Raw genomic sequence first — 23,364 nt, 5'->3', positions numbered from 1 at the left:
TATTTATTGATTAGAAAAGCGAATTATTTTTGTTTTAAGATGTAAGAATAGTTACAAACAATAGAAGTCACTAACATATTACTTAGTTGCTGAGAAAAATCAAAACCTTGTAAAGTAACTAGTAAATTAAACCAAAATTCTCGATTATTTGTTGTTCATCTTCATAAAAAAGTTTTGCTCTCTTTGAACCAGTTGCTATTTTTTCCATTTATTCGTGGGTGTAAGAACTGGGAAAGTAGTGTTTCTTCTTTACATTAACTTCTGTTGAATGTTTTTAGGATTGTCGAAGGATTTCAAGTGGAATTCTAATAAATTATGAAATAATTTATTACAAATTATTCGTGTTTAATTAAATTTGCAAATTATACTTTATTCAAAAAATGTCTATAAATTCGGCATCATTTCATAAATACCGTCACTTTCCTAAAGAAAATGTTTTGTGCAAGAATTCTTTTCTAATGAGATTTTGGTAGTTTGAATAAATTAATTGGTTTAAAGAAAAAAGGTGTTTGATTTTTATTTACATTCTAAGAATAACGAATTACAAAACTAGTAGGAAAGTATATATTCAAAAGTTGTTTTCATAAGGATTTTTCTGTTTTTTTCTGTTTTCTAAGATTTTTCTGTTTTAATTTTATAATTTCATTTCATAGGACTCTTCAAAACTTAGAAAACACTGATAATTGATTAGTGTCCTTGGATTTCTCTGGATTTCATCTAAAAGATTTTTTTCTGAATAATTTACTTACACTTATTGTCTTTTTTGAAAAAACGACTTTTTGTCACGCCTAACGAATAAAAAAGTATAAGCTGAACTCTTTAGTTTCAAGAGCACCTTTTTTTGTTTCTGATTTTGCTTTACTGTTTTTGTAAGAGAATTAAAACCAAAAAGGTAAGAGATATGTCGCAAAGCAATGTTAAGAAGACTGCTTAAATAATTATATGAATAAAATTTTAGTTAGGTACTTTATGTCTTTATAGTCTTTTTAAATTTTAACCAACTCACCAGTAATAACTATAAAAAGATTTGTTGATGAAAGGAAGGTATGAGCTTCTTTGAGATTTTCTATATTTTTGTAGAGGTGTCGCTTACAATATTAAACTACAGTTTGAAGTCTTAGATTTAATACGCAAAGTTTACAGCGAACTGGTTGCAAGTCTTAAGCCGGTATAATATCTCTTATGCACGTGAAACGCTTTCGGAGCTTTACCATAGCCTCTCGTGTTCCGCTCACCTGAAGAGATCCGTCGGGTGTCTGATAGGTGGATCCGCCATCAATCAATTGGTCATATCCGGAGCTTTCAGGAAATGAACCGACCAGACGAACCGCTTTCAGCTTTCGTCGCCGCCTTTTTTCTGTCCATTACTCAAGCTCTCCCTTTGCGAATTTGTACATAACCACGACTATATTACCACTTTGATGATTTCGACCGAAGTATGAGCAGCCTTTTGGTTCTCTCCCCACGAAGCAAACTCATCTTGAACGTTAAATTGAATGTGACATGTCTCGTTTACGTTTAAAAATTGAAAAAGCACAAATGACAGTTAAGTTGACGTAGAAGGCATGCGATGCGGGGGCACTTACCTACTCCGGAAGCTCCCTAGGCACTCTCGACTACTAAACTTCACAGCGAAATTGTATCAGATAGTGTGCATCTAAAGTCTATATGGAGTGCTTGTCTGGTGCAGTTTCGCATTTCACCTGCATTATACCCGGATTCTTCCGCCGTGAAGAATTTTAATTAACATTTATTTCAGGCGTTCCATGCATACTGAAAAATCTCAGCGGATTTCCTTGACGTTCCGAAAACAGACAAGCATTGTCTGCAAATCGATGATAGAATTGCAGATTTTTTTCTAAGAATGAAGTTTATCGTTCAACGAATTTTTAAACTAGAAAAGGCAAATATAATTTGAGGGCTTTTTTACATAAATTTTCTCTCGGGTTTCTTTGAAGTCTTCGTGTTTTGCAAAATATTTACTCAGAATATGTTCCGCGTCAAACTCGATAAAAGAGCAGCTGCTATATACATGCATAGAGTACTTAAACGTCAAATATAATACGTATGTGGATAGGGAAAAATCTCGTCTTGTTTTAAACTTGCCTAATTATCTAGTCGAGGAGGGTTATTGACCTAACTCGGAAAATTATTTCAAGCATTTTTTAAAACATCTTCATCCTTTGATGAATTTTTTAATGTTAAGAGTGTGTATTCTGCAAAAAAAACTTTTCTGAAAATTTTCCTACAGCATTTTTTTTTTATTATTTGAGCCATAGCTTTTAATGGGAATTAAGCTAGGACTACTATTATCCTATCCCCTGTGGTAAAAAGTCCGTCAATTCGCCATTTTACTGCCATGACGTTTAAATTATGAAAAATTCGTTAAATTCAGTGCATTTATAGTGCGTTTGGGCCGAGTCATAAATCCAGGACCGAACCGAATTAAATATAAAATTTTACTGTGTTTGGAACCTTCGTACAAGCTTCACGTATCGAATTAGGTCCGTTTCGATTTCGTTGCAAGTTTAATGTTATCGGAACAGACGTATGTACACCAGCTTACATTGGCCAGCAAATTCGTGTAAATACCACCACACACGATCGAAGCATTAAATTGTTCGATCTGTGTGGGTAATATCGCACAAGGCCCACCGCTACTAAGCCGGCAATAAATTCCCCCGTAAATCTATAATTTACGCTTTGATTTACGCGCATTCTGAATGCCTATGGAAATTTGTTAATAGATTAAAAGGGATCACGTGGCCGCTTTATTACAGCTTACGTCGTCAAACCAAAACCTGTCGTTTAAACGTCTTCTTTGTTTTTGCAGCCGACAAACTGCCGCCGGGCTTCCCCCAAATCACTCAGTCGCCCACCACCAACAAGGTCGTCGAAATCGGGCACAAAGCTGTTCTGTCGTGCGCCGCCACTGGTAATCCGCCGCCCAAGATCACGTGGTTGAAGAACATGTTGCCCATCAACAGCTCCACCAGCCCACGGTACACCATCAGGGACGAAATGCCAGGTAAAACCGGTAATTGAGGGAACAGTCGATCTCTCGGGAAATCAAAACGGTGTCGCACGATTTTAATATGGCAGCTGCTGGAAGAAGGAAAAACGAAAACGGAGTCATTCACTTGCAAAGCTTGTCGACGAAAGCTCATCTTTCACAACTTTCCACCTCCAATCTGAGAGCAGCTGCACACTCTGCATACATGCAGCACAAAAGCTCGCCCACTTTTTACACTTTCGAAAGATTTTACCTATAACCCAAATAACTAGAATTTATTTACCATTGTTGGAGGATTCAATCGATAATCGCCAGTCAATTGTTATAGTCACGTTGCAAATACACGAACATTTACAATGCTGCAAGTGAAATCATTGGCTATCGTCTCGTTTGATAATTTTAGTGCTTACAGGAATACAAGTTGTAACGAAAAGATGGGGACAAAGAGTAACCTGAGATTTCTCAAGTCAAAATAAAGCGATTTAACCCAACTTACCTCTAGAGCAAGTTGCACCGTTTAAAAATTACAGGGCGCCAAAGTTCAAAAATTATTTTTGTTTTTCTTTAATTTCTTTCGTAATCGATTTTTATAAAATTTGGCAGACAACTTGGTATCAAAACCACATGTTTTGGTGCTATTTCTTTTATTTTATTACTATTGAAAAGTACTTACCTATTAACAATTCAACACATTTTAAGCCATATTTTTGTTATACGTAATCTGATTGGCGTAATTCTTTTTTATTCGAAAGGTTTTTAAACAATTTTTGTATCGGCCTTGGTTTTGAAGTAAAAAAAATATTTAAGTAGACGTGTCAATACTTTGGACATTAGCCATTTATTGTTATTGCTTATAAAATTGTATTAATAGTTACTTTGTTACAAGTACCTAACACCGTTGCGGACATAGCAGATGAGTCCGCAAAAACGTTTTTGGTACGTGTTACATTCAAAAATTTTTTGCTAAACTCTCAAAAAACGATATCACACTTTTTATTAATTAAAAAAAATTCGCCACCATAGTGGCCAAATTGATTTTTTCGTCCGGAAAAACTGTTTTTGGGGACTGAGTACCTAAAATAACCATATTGAGTTTAGAAAAGACTCATTTTAGGGACTCAAATGAGTCTCTAAAACAGCTATTTTTGGGATTATATACAAAATAGCAATTTATGTATCAAGTAGGCAAAATAGGGTTTTAGGGGACGAATCGTAATTAATGACGAGGCGACGTAGGATCCGAGTCTTTAATAAGAGGAGTCACCTAAAACCTTTTGCGTACGTGGTGCATACAAGATTTTTTTATTAAAGCTCCCAAAACAGGAATTCACACCTCTTACTAATTACCATAGTAACCAATTTTATTTTTTTGTCCGCAAAAACTGTTTTTGGAAACTGAGTACCTAAAATAACCGTTTTGCGTACTATTTTATTGAGTCCGGAAAAGACCCATTTTAGGGATTCAAATGAGTCCCTAAAACAGCTGTTTTCGGGAGCGTATACAAAAAATTATATTTTTGCGCACTAATGTGTAAAAATAACAGACAATTACTACGAGTATGTTGTCAAACATCACCAAATGGATGTCATTTAGAAACCTTACGTGTTATTCATCTCGATTTCAGTCTCGGTGGTCAATATTCAGGTCGCGTGTTTCAAATTCTTATTACACAAATACCTAATTATTTTAAAATTGGAAAATCAATTAGGGGTGGGATTGAAATAGAAAATAATTACTATTACAGACCATAATTATCATGTTGAAGTTTTTGGAAGTAATTTTTAGGCTACCTTTTTTACGATAATTCGAAATCGCAATATCACTTTGAGTCTTGAGAATTTCTCTTTTTATAAATGCAGATAGATGCAGCATCGGTTGCAGCGAAACGTAATATAAGCTACACGTTTACCCGGCTTGCATATTGATTCAGCCAAGCAGGAATAAGGAATATCCGCAAACGAACCACAACAAAAACTCTTCGGCGTTAAGCTCTGATCTATCCCAGGAATAATGCTTACGCCTCACACAATAACAGCTTTTATATGATTTGACGGGTTTTTTTGCCGCTCTCCTATTCACTGTACTCGTAATTACGTAAAGGTATCCCGCAAGGAAATCCGCCACATCAATAACAAATGTCGCGAACGAGGGAAAAATTACGTGAGGTCGACTCATTTCATGCACTCTTGGTTGCCACATCATAATCAGTTCTGTGCAAACGATAAATTCGAATCTCAACCGTCTTGTTACTATCCTATTAGGGGGTATTTAACGGTTTCAAGCGTTTCGGAATGGGATGCTATCTTACGAAGATCACTAAAGCACGTTTCTGGAATTTTAGAAGCCTCTTTGTTATCTGTTCGTATTTTGTGTGCTCGAACTAATCGAGTGTCCGGTTCACGTGTTTGGTGGAACTCCCCAGACGAATCGCTTTCCCCAGGGACCATTAGTTCCACTGACGGGAGGACTATAGCGAATCATCTCGGCCACTCAACTAGGATCTACATTATGCCCAGTGTGAATACGAATTGCTAGATTTTAGAATAAATTTAAAAGTATTTAATGTGTTTTATCGTAATAAATTAAGACCTTAATTGATGTGGGCATTCAAAATCACCCTATTTATAATATCAATGAGTTTCGAGCCAAAATCACAAAAAAGTCCAGTTATTTTACAAGGCCAATAAATTTTATAATTAACCATACTATAATTACCATCTTCTTCATCTGCTTCTACTGTATCTTGTATATTTTTCAACCTAAAAAAAAAACTCAAAACAATGGTTTTAGTTTCCCTTTTGTTTTGGGTCTGCCCCCACACTTGTGTGAAAGGAATTTGTATCTAGTTTCTTTACACATTTTCCAAATTTGGCGAATAAATGAAAAATTCCAGTGCAAAGGATTTTGCAACTCCGTATAAAAAGTAATTTCTCTGCTTGTTGTCCTGAAAGAATTATCCAACATAATTGGTTTATAATTTTTCAAACTTTATCTTTCAGGTACCCTCCAAATCAGAGATAGTGAAGAAAAAGACCAAGGCAAGTACGAGTGCATGGCGGAAAACGCGATCGGCACCGACTACTCCAAGTCAGCTCAACTTTACGTCAAAGGTTTGTTTTGTTTTATTAGAAGATAATGTTTTAAAAATGTTATTTTGTAGTGCGTCGTGTTTCTCCTCAATTTTCGATACCTCCTGCGCCGTTAAATGAAGTGATGTTAGGTGCTAGTCTGAACCTGACTTGTGTGGCCGTAGGATCGCCAATGCCTTTCGTCAAGTGGCGTAAAGGCCTCACTCAGGACCTAACTCCTGAAGACAAGTTACCCATTGGGAAGAACACTTTGCAACTAACTAATATTCAAGAGTCTGCTAATTATACTTGTATAGCCGCTAGCGTGTTGGGGGTTATCGATGCTGTTGCTCAGGTCAAAGTACAATGTGAGTATTCCGTCCAAGTTTGAGATGTTGACTATTGATTTGGCGCGAATTTAGCATTACCGGGACCACTTATCAATGTTAGAGCGTCAGAAATCACAGCGACTTCCGTTCGGTTGACTTGGTCCTACAACGGACCGGAGGATCTTCAGTATTACGTCATTCAATTTAAGCCAAAATATGCCAATCAAGCCTTCAGCGAAATATCAGGAATCATTACCATGTATTATACGATTAGAAGCCTTAGTCCCTACACCGAATACGAAATGTACGTCATTGCCGTCAACAATATAGGCAGAGGGCCTCCAAGTGCGCCGGAGTTTGTTACCACAGGAGAAACAGGTAATTTCCTCCGGATTCATTAAATTCCGACTGTATTGCAACCACTTGTTCCGTTTCTGTCACTCCGCAAACAAATTGGGACAGAAACGAAGCAACGGTTTGATTATTGTATCTAAAAGAAGGTACCCTTTTCATCCATCACGCGACTGTTAGAAAGATGATGACAGTAAACGTGTCTTAATCCACCCATAAATTTCGTTTTCTTTCACCCTACTGTTTATCATTTTCATGCAAACAACCATTTTTCATATGGATTTTGTGCCTATGCCTAATGTAAGTTTTTTTCAGATTTTTGTGTGCATTTTTTACACGACTAGAGTAGTTTTTCACTCACGCCTTTTGGTACTCTCTAGCAATAGCATTTTGTAAAATCTCTACCAAACGCGTCTTTATCGGCCACTGTAATTGTTCTTTTTTTCTGTTTTAGCTGAAACGTCTTTTGGAGGTGCCAGTAAGTTAAATGTACACAATAAATAATAAGTGGCGTCATTTGTGTAACAAACTTGCTCATTTTTGTTGTTTCTTTCGGTTAAATCGTTTTTTAATTTAATTTTTAAGTATGCATTTACACTTATTTCCTTATCTAAGTAAACTAAATTTCAGAACCCGGATCGTCACCACGAAACGTTCAAGTTCGACCATTAAGTTCCAGTACCATGGTCATTCAATGGGACGAGCCGGAAACGGCAAACGGCCAAGTTACCGTAAGTTTTTTCATCTGCAAAGTACTTATTTTTCTAAATTACGAATTAATTATATCAATTTAGTCTTAACAAAATCAGCAATAAATACATACCAGGTGAATAAAAAGTATGGAACCAAGCGTTTTTTTCGTAAACTAAGCACTTTACAAAAAAATAATTAGTGTAGCGTAAACTCCAATTAAAATGTGACCATTTATCAAGAATAACATTTTTCGAAATTTCTTTTAGTTTTAGTTTTTTTTTTTAAATGGCAACCCACTATGGTAATTTTTTAATTAAAGATAATGATCTAAAAATGACCTCTAATTAAACAGAATTGTTTTCTAGTCAGTACTTTTTTTTAATAAATTGTTAAAGTTGCGTTCCGAGAGCCCATCACGAAGATTTTCCGTACTTGAACGTGGGAGTCGTTTCATGACTTTGGTCGTTGGAGAGTCCGGTTTTTGGTGCAGGTGCTTTGGGGTGGTTCCGGATGGATCAAAAAATGTAAAAACAAATCATTTTCTTCTATTTTTAGTCGATTCGAAACCACCCCAAAGCACCTGCATAGAAATCAAGGCTCTCCCATGATGAAAAGCATGAAACAACCACTTCGGTTAAGTTCGGAAAATCTTCGTGATGAGCTCGGAACGCAACTTTAACAATTAATTTTAAAAAAGTACTGCCTAAAAAACAATTTTATTTCATTAGAGGTCATTTTTAGATCATAATCTTTAATTAAAAAATTACCATGGTGGGTTGTCATTTAAAAAAAATTTTTTTTCAGAACTCGAAAACTAAAAGAAATTTCGGAAAATGTTATTCTTGATAAATGGTCACATTTTAATTGTACTTTACGGTACACTAATTATTTTTTTCGTAAAGTGCTTAGTTTACGAAAAAAACGCTTGGTTCCATACTTTTTATTCACCTGGTAGCTGTGAACTTGTAAGCCATTGACTTATTATTGCTTATTTTTTGTCAGTTTTTTATGATTTACTTCAATTAATTAAGACTTTCAAACAAACTAGAAATGAGACATAAATCGCGGGTTGTTAATTTACAAACGGTTTTATTAGTCTTTGACAAAAAAATCCAATAATTAATTTCTTGGTTGTTTTAAATTTTTATAAGTTATTTCTAGATATAAGCAAATAATTATTCAGTACATAAAAGTTTATCTGATAATTATAATTTTTTGTTGTGATAATAAATAAGATATTAGCTCGAAAGTTACAGGAAATGGTGATATTTTTATTAATGTGATTAAGTAGAATACAAAGGAAATTTAGAAATACTCGTGTATGTCAACTCGTTAACAAAATACAGACCACCAGATTAGATAAAAAAAGAAAACTAAGAAAAAGTAGAAAATTGAGTTGTTTGGTTGTTCTAAGATTGTATCTAGTGGTTGTTTTAACCCACATTTTATTTATCATCACTAGGGATACAAAGTATACTACACGACCAACTCCCAACTCCCGATGGCCCAGTGGGAATCCCAAGTCGTCGACAACAATCAACTAACAACAATCAGCGAACTAACTCCTCATACTATCTACACGATCCGCGTCCAGGCCTTCACTTCGGTGGGACCTGGCCCGCTCAGTGCCCCCGTCCACGTCAAAACGCAACAAGGTGCGACTTTTTTCTTCATTTAAATGCTCTAACATGATCTGTTCAGGCGTACCAAGTCAACCGAGCAACCTGATGGCGTCAGATATCGGTGAAACCTCCGTCACATTACAATGGAGTAAACCGACGCATTCCGGGGAAAACATCGTCAATTATGAACTCTATTGGAATGACACATACGCCAAAGAGAAACACCATCGACGCATACCTATCACCGAATCGTACACATTGACGGGACTTTACCCAAACACTCTGTATTACGTGTGGTTGGCGGCAAGATCGCAGCGCGGGGAGGGCGCCACCACACCCCCGATACCAGTCAGAACCAAACAGTACGGTAAGAGAATCCGGTCAGGGGCGGTTTGTGAGCCAAGGGTGATTTTGATTTTTGGAGTATTTTTGTGTTGCAACACAGCGTTTGCAATAAGAACACATGTAGTTTTTGATGGGGGAGGGGGGCCGATATTGCTGCAATTAACGCGTTTGAGTCGTGTTGTCGATGATGACACGGCCTGAACTCGTCAATTTCAGACTTGAGACTAATATTGCATTGTTTTAAAAATGCGATTGATCGGAACTAACGTTCCAGAAGTGTGTAAGTTTACTAAAACTATTTGAATTAATGCCGTTGTGGATGCGTGATGGATGAGTGTTTTATTTTTCCTGTGGAATTGCATTTGCATGCCAGTAACTAGTTGTCAGTGGATATTAATTTGTTAATGAGCACTGCACAAAGTAATGCTATGCCGTTTTTTTTTAATAACTATGTGCAATTGAGCACCGTTCACTTGTTTAATTTGTTCAAGTTTCTTTTACATTTATTCTAGTATTGTTTTGAGTTTTACCGTTTCATTTGACGTGTATCTATCAGGTAGTGAAAATTTTTATTTTAATATCCACTTGTTGTCATTTTTCATGATTTTTGATTAAGAGAGTCATAATAAGTAACAGTAAAAACTAGGCTATAAGCTTTTGGCTTAAGTTAACACGCTAACGCCACCGTAGTACCGGGCGCTCCGCCCAGCAACGTTACCGGTGAGGCGGTAAGTCCGACTGCCATCCGAGTCACCTGGGAGCCACCGCTTGCTAACCGCAGTCATGGAAACATTATATACTACAAGCTGCAGTATGTCGAAGCAGATAGATCAGATAGCGAAGCTATAGAAGTTAAAATGAACGCTACTAGTTTTGTGCTTGACGAACTTAAAAGATGGACCACTTACCGAATTTGGGTCCTGGCTGGCACCTCAGTCGGGGACGGACCCAGCTCATTCCCGATCACCGTGCGAACCCATGAAGATGGTACGTTTCAGTTTTTGATTCCATCTAACTATTATAAGAACGGTGATGTTTAAAAAATAAGATATTTATGACTTGAGGCGGGACGAGAATGGGGCGCCGAAACGTTACGAAGACGGGCGTGCCGAACTCGTTCCTCCCCGATTATAATAAATGTGTTACCACAATTGACAGCTTACGAAAGAGGAGTTAGTGTAAAACAATAAACATATTGTGATTCCGAGAACAGCGACGCTCTTGTCTACAGTGTTGTCAACGAATTCCGGTGCCACCGCACAAATCTTAAACACCTTCTTTTATTGTAAAGTAATTTTGTTTTTTTTTGTATGGTGGCGCTTGAATTTACGACGCCTTGATCCCTCAATACCTCATCAAATTTTCCCTTTTTTATTTTTCTGTGATTTTTCGTTATGATTTGCAGGGGACGGTTGTCGTCCTCCTGGCCTTCTAGTTGTAGTTTTTGATAAGATTTTTGACATATCCTTAGTGATATGTGTGACTTAACCATTTTTTAACCATTGCAGCCCGCCCAGGAAGGATTTTTTGAAGCTGGTTTTGTGAATTTTTGTGATTTTTTACAGCATATTTTTGAGACCTCACGTGAACCTCAATAGTGTAGTGAACTAACTTTATTATGAGACAAAATTTATTTTTAATGTTTTTTCTTCTGTCTACAAAAGCGTTTGCAGGAGCTGAATTAAAGAGGTTTTTCCGACGAATTTTTTCAATAACTGTTTTTTCGGTTTTTCTAAAAATTTCTAGTTGATAATTGTGTTTATTTTATTATTATTTTTTGAATTGTTTTGTTTTGAATCGTTTTGTTCGATTTTTTCGTTCCTTGTTGTTATTGTTTTAGCTACTCACGTTCACATGTAATGATTGCTTATTGATTTTCATTCGCACAGAGTTGCATTGCAATGGCACATTTTTTGAGTCACAATCGGCACTGTTTTGTTTTTATATAATTATATATGAGTATTAATTTTTTTAGTTGATTTCGTGCACCGTTTTCGTAATTTAGTAACACACCACCTAGCATGCTGGTGACAATCCCTCACCTTCCCATTAATTTCCTTCGACGGAGATAACAAATTCCGATTCCTTCATCTCCCAATTCCTTGTCTATCGCTAGGCAGCACCTCACTCTCACAAGTAGGTGACATGCGCACTTTAATATGGCACATTTATATCACATTTCACTGTGTGTAAACTACACTTGCACCATTTTTTGTGTGTGATTGTATGATTGAGTATTAATACTGATGCTAAAAGGAAAAAATAACCAACTAAACGCCATAGTTGTAGCTTTTACTTACCTATCTGGAGTAGAAATCTCGGCTGAAATAAAAATTTCTACTCCACGAAGATTACTGTTATGTTTGAGCGAGCTAACAAAAGTGAGTCAATATGCAATTTTTTTTCTGGAGCCACGACCAAGTCTGGTTTTGGCTCGCTTCTCGATTTTCAGGCACAGCTTGGAATTGTCACATTTGAATACCAATACTTAACACTACTCGTAGACCGTAGGAGAATAATAGTGATGCAATGGGCATGCTATATTTTGACATTATATCTGGTATCTGCTCTAACGATTTAGCCGATTTTTTATTTCTTTGGTTTAAGTACAACTTTTGGTGCATGAAGAAGCAGAAGAAATTTTTGCAAAGAAATTTGACTTCATCTCAAAGTGTGTGCAAGTGAAACGACACAACCAACAACTAACATTGTGACAAATAGTTGGACACGATTTTTTCAACACAGTTTTTTATTGCGACGATTTGAATCCACACATCCTTACAATTTTTTTGACCATCCGGCTTTCCCCCGTGATGTTTTATCATCGAATAAAAGATAATTTTTGAGATTTTTTTAATCAATACATGTGTGTGAGTATTTTTTTCTATTTTTCACGAACCTCCAAGCATTTTTGTAGCGGAGATAGATTTTTCTTATTTTTGTATACAGTTTACATGTTTGAATTTTGATGGTTATAATAGTGTTGTAACACTTTTACAATTACTATTTTTTTCTGACTTTTTTGCATTACTCGGTCCACAGATATCAGTGAGTATTTTTCTCTGTTGTGTGCTAGTAGTGAATTTTTTATTTATCATTAGAAAATTTGAGTAGAATATTTTGAGGCTTTTGATTTAGGCGAATCGGAAAATGACCATAAATTAATGCTAGTTTTAGAAAAAAATGTTCATTTTTCGATTTTTTTATTATTTCCCTTCAAGCAGCACCGGGACGAGTATACACAATAAAAACTTTTTCTATTTTCCGCTGATAAATGTGTAGATAAAATTTATAGTAGGTTCTTGTGTTCCATTAATCCGTCTGGATGAGGTAATTATTCAACGATATTTCGTGTGTTGGTATTCAAATGTTTTAGGAAGTTTTATGGGTTTTTGTTTTACTGTTTATTTGATTTTTGTTGTGTTTCGACCAAGAGTGAGTGAGAAAAGCAAACAATCGAAAAATTAAGATAAACAAGTGCCTGCATGCCATAAATAAGTTCTTTGTAGTTCTTACTTCACAGTATCTTAATCGCTCTTAATTTCACAGTGCCCGGCAACCCAGAAGACGTAAAAGTCACCCCAATAAATTCCACTACAATCAAAGTCGAATGGAAACCGCCCCATCCTAAAGAACGCAACGGCATTATTCTGGGTTACCATGTCCACGTCCAGGAAACCAAAGAAGAAGTACAGTTTTTGATCACTTTTTGAGAGTCGCCTTCTGCAGGCAATTACTGAATTGACTCTCCTTTTCATAACCCTCAGACGGCGACTCTGCTCTAATCCCATATCGAGCGATAATTTCACCCTCTTAAATTTCCACAGGGTAAAAACTTCCTCAACGATCCGATGAAGTTTGATGTTTTTGGAGACGCCGTTTTGGAACATAACGTATCGGGATTACAGCCTGATACTACCTACGCCGTTCAAGTGGCGGCACTGACAAGAAAAGGGGACGGAGACAGGAGTCCTCCGGTCAATGTGCGAACTCCCGGAGGAGTCCCCAATAGACCCGCCTTGACCATAAAGTAAGTTCGGGTGTATTTGAGTATTGATCGGGTAATTTCTTTGATTTAAGGATTATCGAACGGGAACCCACGGTTACGATAGAGTTGGAGTGGACTAGACCCTCGCAAACTTACGGCGAATTAAAGGGATACAGACTGAGATTTGGGGTGAAGGACCAAAAATTGAAAGATGTCAATCTCAAAGGTACGGCAAGCATGCTTTTCATTTTTCACATTTTCCTTATAGCACAAACTTCGAGCAAAATGATAAAGTCAAAATAACGCTGGTACTATTTGGTTTAAAAGTGAAGGTTTTTTAATAAATTTTCGTAATATTACTGTACAAACTTTTTATTTTATTCAGCCAATGTTGTATTACACAGAGCGACAAAAAAAAAGTCATGTCAAATGCACTAAAAAAAATTTCTAAAAGTCCACACACTCTGAACTAAATATTTTTTTTAATGAATTTAAAATACTTTAACTTTAAAAAATCATTACTCAATAACTATCAGGCCGATTTCCTTCAAATAAAGACAATTCTAAAGGGATGGACTTTTAGAATGATATGCAATTTGAAATTGAATATTGGCAAACTTTTCTTCGAACAGTGTTCGAAGAAGTTCGAAGTAATCTAAGAAGAACCCTACTTGTAAATTTTTTTTTCTTTGTCACCATCGTGTGGACCATCTTTTTATTAGTAGGAATCCAAATTTTTAAAATAATATACCGAGTAGTTTTTAAGATATGATTTTTTGATGTTAAGGTTTGCTATTCAGGTATTACGCCATATAGGAGAAATGCATGTTAATCTTACTTAAAATTACATTTTTATAAAAGTATTTGTTTTAAGACTCTTCTTATGTTTAAAAATGGTCAATTGCACCTTCTTTGTTCTAATTAGAATAAACAAAAACTGTTTCTTTACTTAAAACGAACAAAGAGTACCTGCGTACTAATTAAAGCAAATAAAAAGGTTTTTTTTTCTAAAAATGATCACTGATCATTGAGCAAAAAAGATCTTGAAATTTAAAGCTGTAGCTTTAAATATAAGAACAAATCTTTTTCAAATTAATTTGAAATTCCATTCAGATTCCAACTTGTTCACTTTGTTCTACTGGCTTTCTGAATTTTTTTTTTAAATATTCTCAGCAAATGCTTTCTCATCACTTTCTACTGATGTTGAATGCAATAAGTCAGTTGCTTCGTGTGCAACTGTTATCACAACAACTACAACCTGCAAGCTAACTGAAGCTAATCGTAGAATGTACCAACAAAATAAATCAGGTGACTTATTGCATTACTCAAAAGTGATGAGAAACCATTTGCTCTGAATATTTTAAAAAAAAGTTCAGAAAGCTAGAACAAAGTGAACAAGTCGAAATCTGAATGGAAAGTGATTACATTTGAAAAAGATTTGCCCTTATATTTAAGGCACGTGCCTTAAACTTCTAGATCCTCTTTGCTCAATGATCAGTGGTCATTTTTACAACAAAAAAAACTCTTTATTTGCTTTAATTAGTACTCAGGTACTCTTTATTTGTTTTAAGTAAACAAACAGTTTTTGTTTATTCTAATTAGAACAAAAAAGGTGCAATTGACCATTTTTAAGCAACAGAAGAGTCTTGAAACAAATACTTTTATAAAAATGCATTTTTAAGTAAGATTAACATGCATTTCTCCTATATGGACCAATGCTTGATTAGCAAACCTTAACTTCAAATCATATGTCGAAAACTACTCAGTATATTTTTTTGAAAATTTGGATTACAACTAATAAAGAGATGCTCTGCACTATGGTAATGATGAAAAAAAAATTACTCGTAGGGTTTTTCTGCTGTTTCTGAATTAAATGAAAACTGTCAGTCATTCAATAACACATATTCAAAGTTAAGTAACTTTTTTTAATGATACAAGGCACACTTTTGGATTTAGAAATTGGTATACTTTGTTGAAAAATTCCTTTTTGCAGGCACTCACACAAATTCGTATCGCATCAGCAACCTCGAACGGGGCGTCGAATACGAATTTCGAGTGGCCGGTCAGAACCACATCGGGATAGGCCAGGAGGCCATAAAATACATGCACACACCTGAAGGCCCCCCAACGGGTCCCCCGAGCAACATCACCCACCGCTTCCAAACACCTGACGTCGTCTGTGTTACGTGGGATCCCCCGGCACGGGAACACCGAAATGGCCAAATCATCAAATACGACATTCAATTCCACAAGAAGTCGGACCATAGCAATATCATTACTCGCAATGTTTCCACCACCAAAGCAGTTTTCACCAATTTGGAGGAAAACACCGAGTATGTGTTCCACGTGAAGGCTTATACGAATCAAGGAGCTGGCCCCAACAGCGAAAAGTTCACAATTCAGACAGAGCGTGATATTGGAAGGGCGCCACTGTCGGTCAAAGCGGTCGCAACATCGGACTCGAGTGTGGAAGTGTGGTGGGAGCCGGTACCATCTCGGGCGAAAATAATTGGGTACCAGATTTTTTATACCATGACGGCGGTGGAGGATTTGGATGAATGGCAGCAAAAGTCGGTGGATGTAACCGAATCTGCTGATTTGGTCAATTTGGAAAAGTATGCACAGTATGCAATAGCAGTAGCTGCAAGGTTCAAAAACGGTCTAGGGAGACTCTCCGAGAAAGTTACCGTCAAAGTCAAACCTGAAGATGTACCATTAAACTTAAGGGCGCATGAAGTTTCGACTCACTCGATGACCCTAACTTGGTCACCTCCAATTCGTCTCAATCCCATCAAATACAAAATCTCATTCGATGCTATTAAAGAGTTCGTCGATTCGCAGGGAATTACCCAGACACAAAAAATCGAACGTAACGAGATTTTATTACCCGATGATGCCCGAACATACACGATTAATAATCTTTCACCCTTCACCACTTATAACGTGAATGTGAGTGCCATACCCACCGATCATTCGTATAGACCCCCTACGAAAATAACAGTAACGACTCAAATGGCAGCACCACAACCAATGGTCAAACCTGACTTTTACGGTGTTGTTAACGGCGAAGAAATCCATGTTATTTTACCCCAAGCTTCGGAAGAGTACGGTCCAATAAGTCACTATTATTTGGTGGTGGTACCCGAAACTAAGGATCAAGCCAATATGAATCCTGATCAATATTTAACGAATAATTTAATCGAAAATAAGGAAAAGGCGGCGACTAATCACAACTTGCCATATATCGCAGCTAAATTTCCACAAAGGAATATACCCTACACTTTCCATTTAGGGACAGGGGAGGATAATGATGAGTTTACAAATTACAAATTGCAGAGGGGGAAGAGGTACCGAATTTTTGTTAGAGCAGTGGTTGATACGCCCCAAAAGCATTTGTACACAAGTAGTCCTTTTTCGGAATTTTTATCACTCGATATGAGAGAAGTACCACCTGGTGACCCCCCTCTACGCCCTAACCCCAATGTCCCGACTGACAACGACGTGAAAGTGAGCTCACAACGCAAGGAAGCCGGACTTTTCTGGATAATAGTCCCAGTCGTAGCCGCCTTGTTATTGTCCCTTATTTTCGTCTTAGTTTTTATATACCGAAAGAGGCGACAACCATGCAAGACCCCCGATCAGGCCGCAGTAACACGTCCTTTAATTCCGGCCGATTTAAACAATAGTATAGCACCGAGCGACCCTGTAGCAATGCGTCGACTCAACTTCCAAACCCCTGCCATGATTTCACACCCGCCAATCCCCATATCAGAATTAGCCAATCACATCGAGCGCCTTAAAGCCAACGACAATCTTAAGTTTTCGCAAGAGTATGAGAGTATAGAGCCGGGACAGCAGTTCACATGGGACCACTCGAATATGGATGTGAACAAGCCTAAAAACCGATACGCTAACGTGATCGCGTATGATCACAGCCGAGTGATTTTGACACCAGAAGAGGGCGTGCTTGGCAGTGACTACATCAATGCGAATTACTGTGATGGGTATAGAAAGCACAATGCTTACGTGGCGACTCAAGGGCCGCTCCAGGAGACTTTTGGTGATTTCTGGAGGATGTGTTGGGAGCTGAAAACAGCCACGATTGTCATGATGACGAAATTGGAGGAACGTACGAGGATTAAGTGTGACCAGTATTGGCCAAGTCGAGGCTCGGAGACTTACGGCAGTATGAATGTCACTATAACCGACGTACAGGAACTGGCAACGTATTGTATTAGGACTTTCCAGATTAATAAACAGGGATTTAGTGATCGTCGTGAAGTGAAACAGTTGCAGTTCACTGCATGGCCCGACCATGGGGTTCCTGACCACCCGGCCCCCTTCCTCCAGTTCCTGAGGAGGGTGTCTAGCCTCAACCCATCCGATGTAGGCCCTGTGGTGGTCCACTGCTCGGCTGGAGTTGGCCGCACTGGCTGCTTCATCGTCATCGACTCAATGTTGGAGCGGATGCGGCACGAGAAAACCGTCGATATTTACGGTCACGTGACATGTCTGCGGGCCCAGAGGAACTACATGGTGCAGACTGAAGACCAATACATTTTTATCCATGACGCGTTGCTAGAAGCTGTGATTTGTGGACAAACGGAGGTGCCAGCACGCAATTTGCAGTCGCATATCCAGAAGTTGATGCAACTGGAGCCGGGCGAAAACGTGACTGGGATGGAACACGAGTTCAAAAAGTTGGGCAATATCAAGACTGATTCGTCGCGGTTTATTACAGCGAATTTGCCGTGCATTAAGCATAAGAATAGATTGGTACATATCTTGCCGTATGAAAGCACGAGGGTGTGTTTGGCGCCGATAAGGGGGATCGAAGGGTCGGATTATATCAATGCCAGTTTTATCGACGGGTATAGGTATAGGAAAGCGTACATTGCGACGCAGGGCCCCCTGTCGGATACTACCGATGACCTGTGGAGGATGTTGTGGGAGCACAACTCGACGATTATCGTCATGCTGACTAAACTCAAGGAGATGGGAAGGGTAAGTTTAGAATTAAGGCTCAATTTCTTTATTGGAAAATAACTTCTATAGGAGAAATGCCATCAGTACTGGCCTAGCGACCGATCAGTTCGCTACCAATGTTTCGTCGTCGACCCCATCGCCGAATACAACATGCCACAGTATATACTTCGCGAATTCAAAGTTACCGATGCTCGTGAAGGGTCCTCGCGAACTGTTAGGCAATTCCAGTTCACTGATTGGCCCGAACAGGGAGTACCCAAGTATGGAGATGGTTTTATCGACTTCATTGGGCAAGTCCACAAGACTAAAGAACAGTTCGGCCAAGACGGACCAATTACTGTCCATTGCAGGTGATAATTATATTTTAAATGCGTTGATAAATGCTAATTTTTATTATATTCAGTGCGGGTGTTGGCCGAACTGGCGTTTTTATCACTTTGAGTATAGCGTTAGAACGAATGCAGTATGAAGGTGTTGTCGATATATTCCAAACGGCGAGGATTTTACGTACGCAAAGACCGGCCATGGTCCAAACCGAGGTACAGTTCATGTTTCTAAAATTATTTGCGTTTACATTTTTGGTTTTTGTTTCAGGACCAATACCAGTTTTGTTATCGGGCAGCTTTGGAATATTTGGGCTCTTTTGATCATTACACCAACTGATGGTCCCGCTAAATACTCGAGTTGTGTTGTTTTGTTTCTACTGCCAAATTGGACGTTTTGAGCAATGCTATGTTCTAATTTAAATCAACTAGTGAATATAAAATAAATTTAAAGAAAAATAGTGTGCAAATGTGTGTAAACTATGTGCCTAACTTATATGTTGGAAGATGAAAATGAAAATGAATCTCTATAGTTTGCTCTATGTGCACAAGATGTGGACTCATGATAAAAGGACTAGTAGAAAAAATTTTGTATCATACATATATCGTGCAATTTTAATACCTATCAATTACGTTCCGTTGTACATCTTTTTCAGTTGGATTTTTGATGTTGTAATCAATCATTTTTGTACATTTTAGGTAATGTAACTCGAATAATATATGTTATAAGACTAGGACATGTTAATTTAGAATTTTTAATAATGTTCATATCATTTTTTCTGTAATCGTAACTATTACAACTACACTTAATGACATACCATACTCAAAAACTGTCAATACTTAATTTTTTTATTATTTCTAGATTGTTAGTCTAGAAACTCGTCTTATTAATTTTTATAACTATTTACAAACATATTTTTTATCTATTTTTTATATTTGTTCACGAGTAATACTCAATCTGTATCCACTTAGTTTTGTAAAAACATTGTTTATATTCAATGATTTTTGAGACGAATTGTTTATATTATATTTTATATACATCACGACCGTTGTAGCACATGAATGAAATGAGACTTTGATGAGAATAAAATTCTAGATTTTATACTGTTTTCATTTATGTACCATATAGGTACTTAATTTATACCAAATTCATCTTTTCCTCCTGAAATTTTTTTAACGAAGCAGACCACAAGCGATTTTTTGTTAAAATCTTTGTCCGTGCCCGATTTTTTTTCCTACAACTACAAAATTTTTAAAATATTTTTGAAAATCTCAATCATTTAAAATTTATTTGTTTCACTGATGCAACGTAATAATTTAAAAGTAACTAATTTTAAGGTTAGCCAACATGATACTTTGACAGTAGTGTTTGAGTGTTGTGATAAAATACTTCAAATTGTAGTCAAGTGAATTTCATCATTTAAAATTTATTGCATTATGGAAGTGTTAAATTTAAAAGAGGGTGAAACCGTGTTAGCAGTATGTGAAGAAGGTGCAAAATCACTTTCTAACCCCACCTTTAAAAACATAAAAAACCTCAAATCTCCAAATGAATTATCAGGTATGACTCAACACGTTTTCGTCACAAAAACATTTATGTTTGTATTTTAGGACTCACTGAAAATGCAAATGATTCTATTTTGGTTGAAGTTCCTCAGGAACAGATTACAGACTCTTTAACAAAACAATTATTCAAGTTGTGCAAACCTGGGGGACAATTGTGTATTAATAAGATCAAAGATTTAGACAATGTAGAGCTTAATTTGAAAACGAGTGGTTTCACTAATGTCCGTAGTGAAAACGGTTGGGTGATCTCAAGTAAACCCAAATACGAAATTGGGTCTTCTGCAAAACTTAACCTCAAAAAACCCGCAGCCGCAGTATGGAAACTGGATGATGCGGATGAAGATGAAACTATAGATCCTGATAATTTGCTTGATGATGAGGATTTGAAAAAGCCTGATCCGTCATCACTTCGGGGTAAGTCCAAGATTCCAATGATATAGTGGGTATTTATTGCAAAATTACAGTTTGTGGAACCACTGGTAAACGTAAGGCTTGCAAGGACTGCTCTTGCGGCCTTGCGGAGGAACTTGCACAGGAGGCGAAAACAGGCCAAGTCGTAGATACAGCTAACGCCCCGAAATCATCCTGTGGCAATGTATAGTATACAAGAATTTTGTCTTTTTCACTATTAAATTTGAATATATTTTGTAGTGCTACTTAGGAGATGCCTTCCGTTGCGCGAGTTGCCCTTACCTAGGAATGCCGGCCTTCAAACCAGGTGAAAAGATCCAACTAAGCGATAATCTTTTAAAGGCAGATATTTAATTAATTCCACATAGCCAGTATATGTATAAATATTCTATTAATAAAAGCGTTAAATAAATTAAATGTATAATATCACGAGAAACATAAGACCAGTTTGAGGTTCTTTTTTAAATTCACACAGAGAAAGTTTATTCACAGAAGTCTTTGGTTCGAGGTCGGCCTAACTTGAGTTCGACCAAAGCGTCGAGTTTGTTGAGACCCACCCCGTTCGTTTGTTCGTAATAGGGTAGGTTCTTGCAGGTTCTGTACCACGTGGACAGGTTGGGGTACTTTTCCGTTGATATGGGGGTAATTATAGTGGCTGTACTGATCGTTGCAACGCAACATAAGTCAGCCACCGTGAGGTTTGGACCAATTAAGTAATTTTTGTTTTGTAGAAATTTATCTAAAAATTTGTAAGATTCCGTAATTGCACTTATTCTTTGCGTCGAGATTTCTTTATCGTTCTCCACCACTATAGAATTCTGAAAGAGAAAACCAAATTAATACACTCCATCGATCCAATGAAAGAGAAAATATTTTATTTATAAATAGCTAACCAACAAAATCTCATTTAAATAAAAGGTTCTCCAACAAAGAAAATAAACTGAATTTGATGTTTTGAACAAATTAATTGTCCTGAATCAAATAAAACAAAAGTTACGACAATAGAATGTCCAAACGGGATATATATTTTAATGTTAAAGACTAGGATTTATCACATGCTTGTATATTTTATGACGAAAAGCCATATTCGAATACATATTTCAAAGCACTTTTCTATAAATATTTTTATGATCATTTACTGCACCATCTAGGAAATTGTAGATATTTTATTTAAGTGCAAAACAAATTGAATTATTCAAAAGCCCTATTCACCGGTATTTTTTGTATTTGTTGTCTGACTATTTACAAAATGTAAATTTAGACTTAAAGTAGATACATCACTCTACAGTTTTTTCGCTTTACACATTAAAATTCTTGTGGGAACATACAAGTAAAAAACCGCGATTTTGTAATTTTTCAAATTTGGATACCACTCAAATTGCTTGTGGTCACAATAAACGCAACATACTGTACCGAAATAGCCTCGCTACTTTAACATTTCCCACATTTTTGCTCTATTTTTGCATCAAGATTATAAACTTCGTTTTCGCAAATACTTTCACTTTTTTATTTTGTTTACAAATCATTGTGACTTTTTTACAAACGGTTGTGACATGCAAAACAAACTTCGGAATCAACAGTTGAGTGGGCGTTGAGCGAACTGTATCGGAACAATTGCACCCACGTGACTCTAATTTGCACACATATTCCATGAATACAAGACAATTTTATGATAATGACGTCAATACTTATGCATACTTACGATAATGCTATTGACTCTGGTAAACAAGACGCCTGAATCAAAATGTAAAAATTGATCAACTAAAGCTCTCAGTTTCGTTTCTTTGGGGTACAACTCGTCGGAGGAGTGTCGACCGACGAGGTACCCCACGATCGCATGGCTGTCCCAGATGGTAAAGTCACCATCGACCAGCGTGGGCACCATGTGATGGGGGTTTATCTGCAAGAAAACTTGAGTAAGTCGCATACTTCATTTTCACTACACCCGAACGTGAGAGTGAATCATCATTCAACACCCAAGAAATTTATATTCATTTCCGGAAAACCCGGAAGTTACAGCACACTTGGAGTTAGTTCTTACCTGGAGGAGTTCAGGGTCGAGATCCTTGCCGTAGATGTTGACCTCCTGGAGGTCTAGATGCGTCCCGATGGCCCCCGCCGTCATTAGAACAGCCCTGCTCTGGGGGCTCATGTCGTTGTAGTACAGTTTGAACATTGCTTGACGTGGTTGCTCACTTGCCACACAAACGCTTCATTTTCAGTCATGCATGGTCGCTCCGGCCTTGCTTCCAACGACACTTAAAAACATGCCAAATGTGAACGTCCGTGAGCAACGACAATAGACGGAATCGACGATAAAGTGTGACATCACACAACGACTATCAGATGCATTCTGCGAGACACGAACGCTCGATTTCTGCCAAGAAATCAATAACTGTCCTGTCCTGCACCAACTGTTGCTTTCAGTCTTTCGGGGCATTTGCCTCGCAGGAGCGCAGGAACGGATCGGATGGATTTCAGGCCGAGCGGGGCGTGACGCACGATAAGGGGATTACAACTTTGCGAATTTAACTTTTGCGAGATTGGAAGCGACGGACTAGATGATGAGATAACGTAATGGTGTATTTGATGAAAAAACCGTTTTTCTTTCAAAGAAGATATTTCAAAACAAAGAGAAAAGTTTTGTAGTATTTATACATTTACTAAA

General features: G+C 37.2%; 3 protein-coding genes across 10 annotated transcripts in view; 2 read left to right on the top strand and 1 right to left on the bottom strand.

The window, feature by feature from the left end:
- The window catches only part of LOC123014944 (tyrosine-protein phosphatase Lar), a 225,594-nt gene extending 205,773 nt beyond the window's left edge, over positions 1–19,821 (top strand). For 4 of the 8 annotated variants that reach the window (XM_044414279.1, XM_044414284.1, XM_044414278.1 and 1 more), the window contains 16 exons: positions 2,834–3,028; positions 6,014–6,124; positions 6,175–6,450; positions 6,505–6,789; positions 7,217–7,240; positions 7,393–7,493; positions 8,918–9,110; positions 9,157–9,444; positions 10,113–10,409; positions 12,972–13,111; positions 13,250–13,452; positions 13,503–13,636; positions 15,404–18,414; positions 18,466–18,746; positions 18,800–18,935; positions 18,991–19,821. In XM_044414279.1, coding sequence (XP_044270214.1) covers positions 2,834–3,028; positions 6,014–6,124; positions 6,175–6,450; positions 6,505–6,789; positions 7,217–7,240; positions 7,393–7,493; positions 8,918–9,110; positions 9,157–9,444; positions 10,113–10,409; positions 12,972–13,111; positions 13,250–13,452; positions 13,503–13,636; positions 15,404–18,414; positions 18,466–18,746; positions 18,800–18,935; positions 18,991–19,059 — 5,744 coding nt within the window. In that variant the 3' untranslated portion in view covers positions 19,060–19,821. The remainder of the gene's footprint in view (positions 1–2,833; positions 3,029–6,013; positions 6,125–6,174; positions 6,451–6,504; positions 6,790–7,216; positions 7,241–7,392; positions 7,494–8,917; positions 9,111–9,156; positions 9,445–10,112; positions 10,410–12,971; positions 13,112–13,249; positions 13,453–13,502; positions 13,637–15,403; positions 18,415–18,465; positions 18,747–18,799; positions 18,936–18,990) is intronic. The other 4 variants (XM_044414280.1, XM_044414283.1, XM_044414285.1 and 1 more) reach the window with 4 other exon arrangements.
- A 235-nt stretch (positions 19,822–20,056) lies between these two features.
- Positions 20,057–21,108, top strand: LOC123014109 (anamorsin homolog). The gene is made up of 4 exons (XM_044413003.1): positions 20,057–20,280; positions 20,331–20,699; positions 20,750–20,880; positions 20,937–21,108. Exons 1-4 carry the CDS (start codon positions 20,157–20,159, stop codon positions 21,048–21,050), a joined length of 738 nt encoding a protein of 245 aa, XP_044268938.1. The 5' UTR covers positions 20,057–20,156; the 3' UTR covers positions 21,051–21,108.
- LOC123014110 (glutathione S-transferase 1-like) lies at positions 21,071–23,130 on the bottom strand. The gene is made up of 3 exons (XM_044413004.1): positions 22,738–23,130; positions 22,399–22,596; positions 21,071–21,514 (listed from the first exon to the last, which is right to left on the bottom strand). Exons 1-3 carry the CDS (start codon positions 22,870–22,872, stop codon positions 21,179–21,181), a joined length of 669 nt encoding a protein of 222 aa, XP_044268939.1. The 5' UTR covers positions 22,873–23,130; the 3' UTR covers positions 21,071–21,178.
- Between the last annotated feature and the right edge of the window lie 234 nt (positions 23,131–23,364).

Source organism: Tribolium madens, unplaced genomic scaffold (genome assembly GCF_015345945.1).
Source record: "Tribolium madens isolate multiple individuals breed KSU strain unplaced genomic scaffold, Tmad_KSU_1.1 Scaffold_97;HRSCAF=244;Tcas5.2_LG3a, whole genome shotgun sequence".
Lineage (NCBI taxonomy): Eukaryota > Metazoa > Arthropoda > Insecta > Coleoptera > Tenebrionidae > Tribolium > Tribolium madens.
Note: the sequence above shows the minus strand (reverse complement) of the source record. Positions and strands in the feature narration are given on the sequence as shown.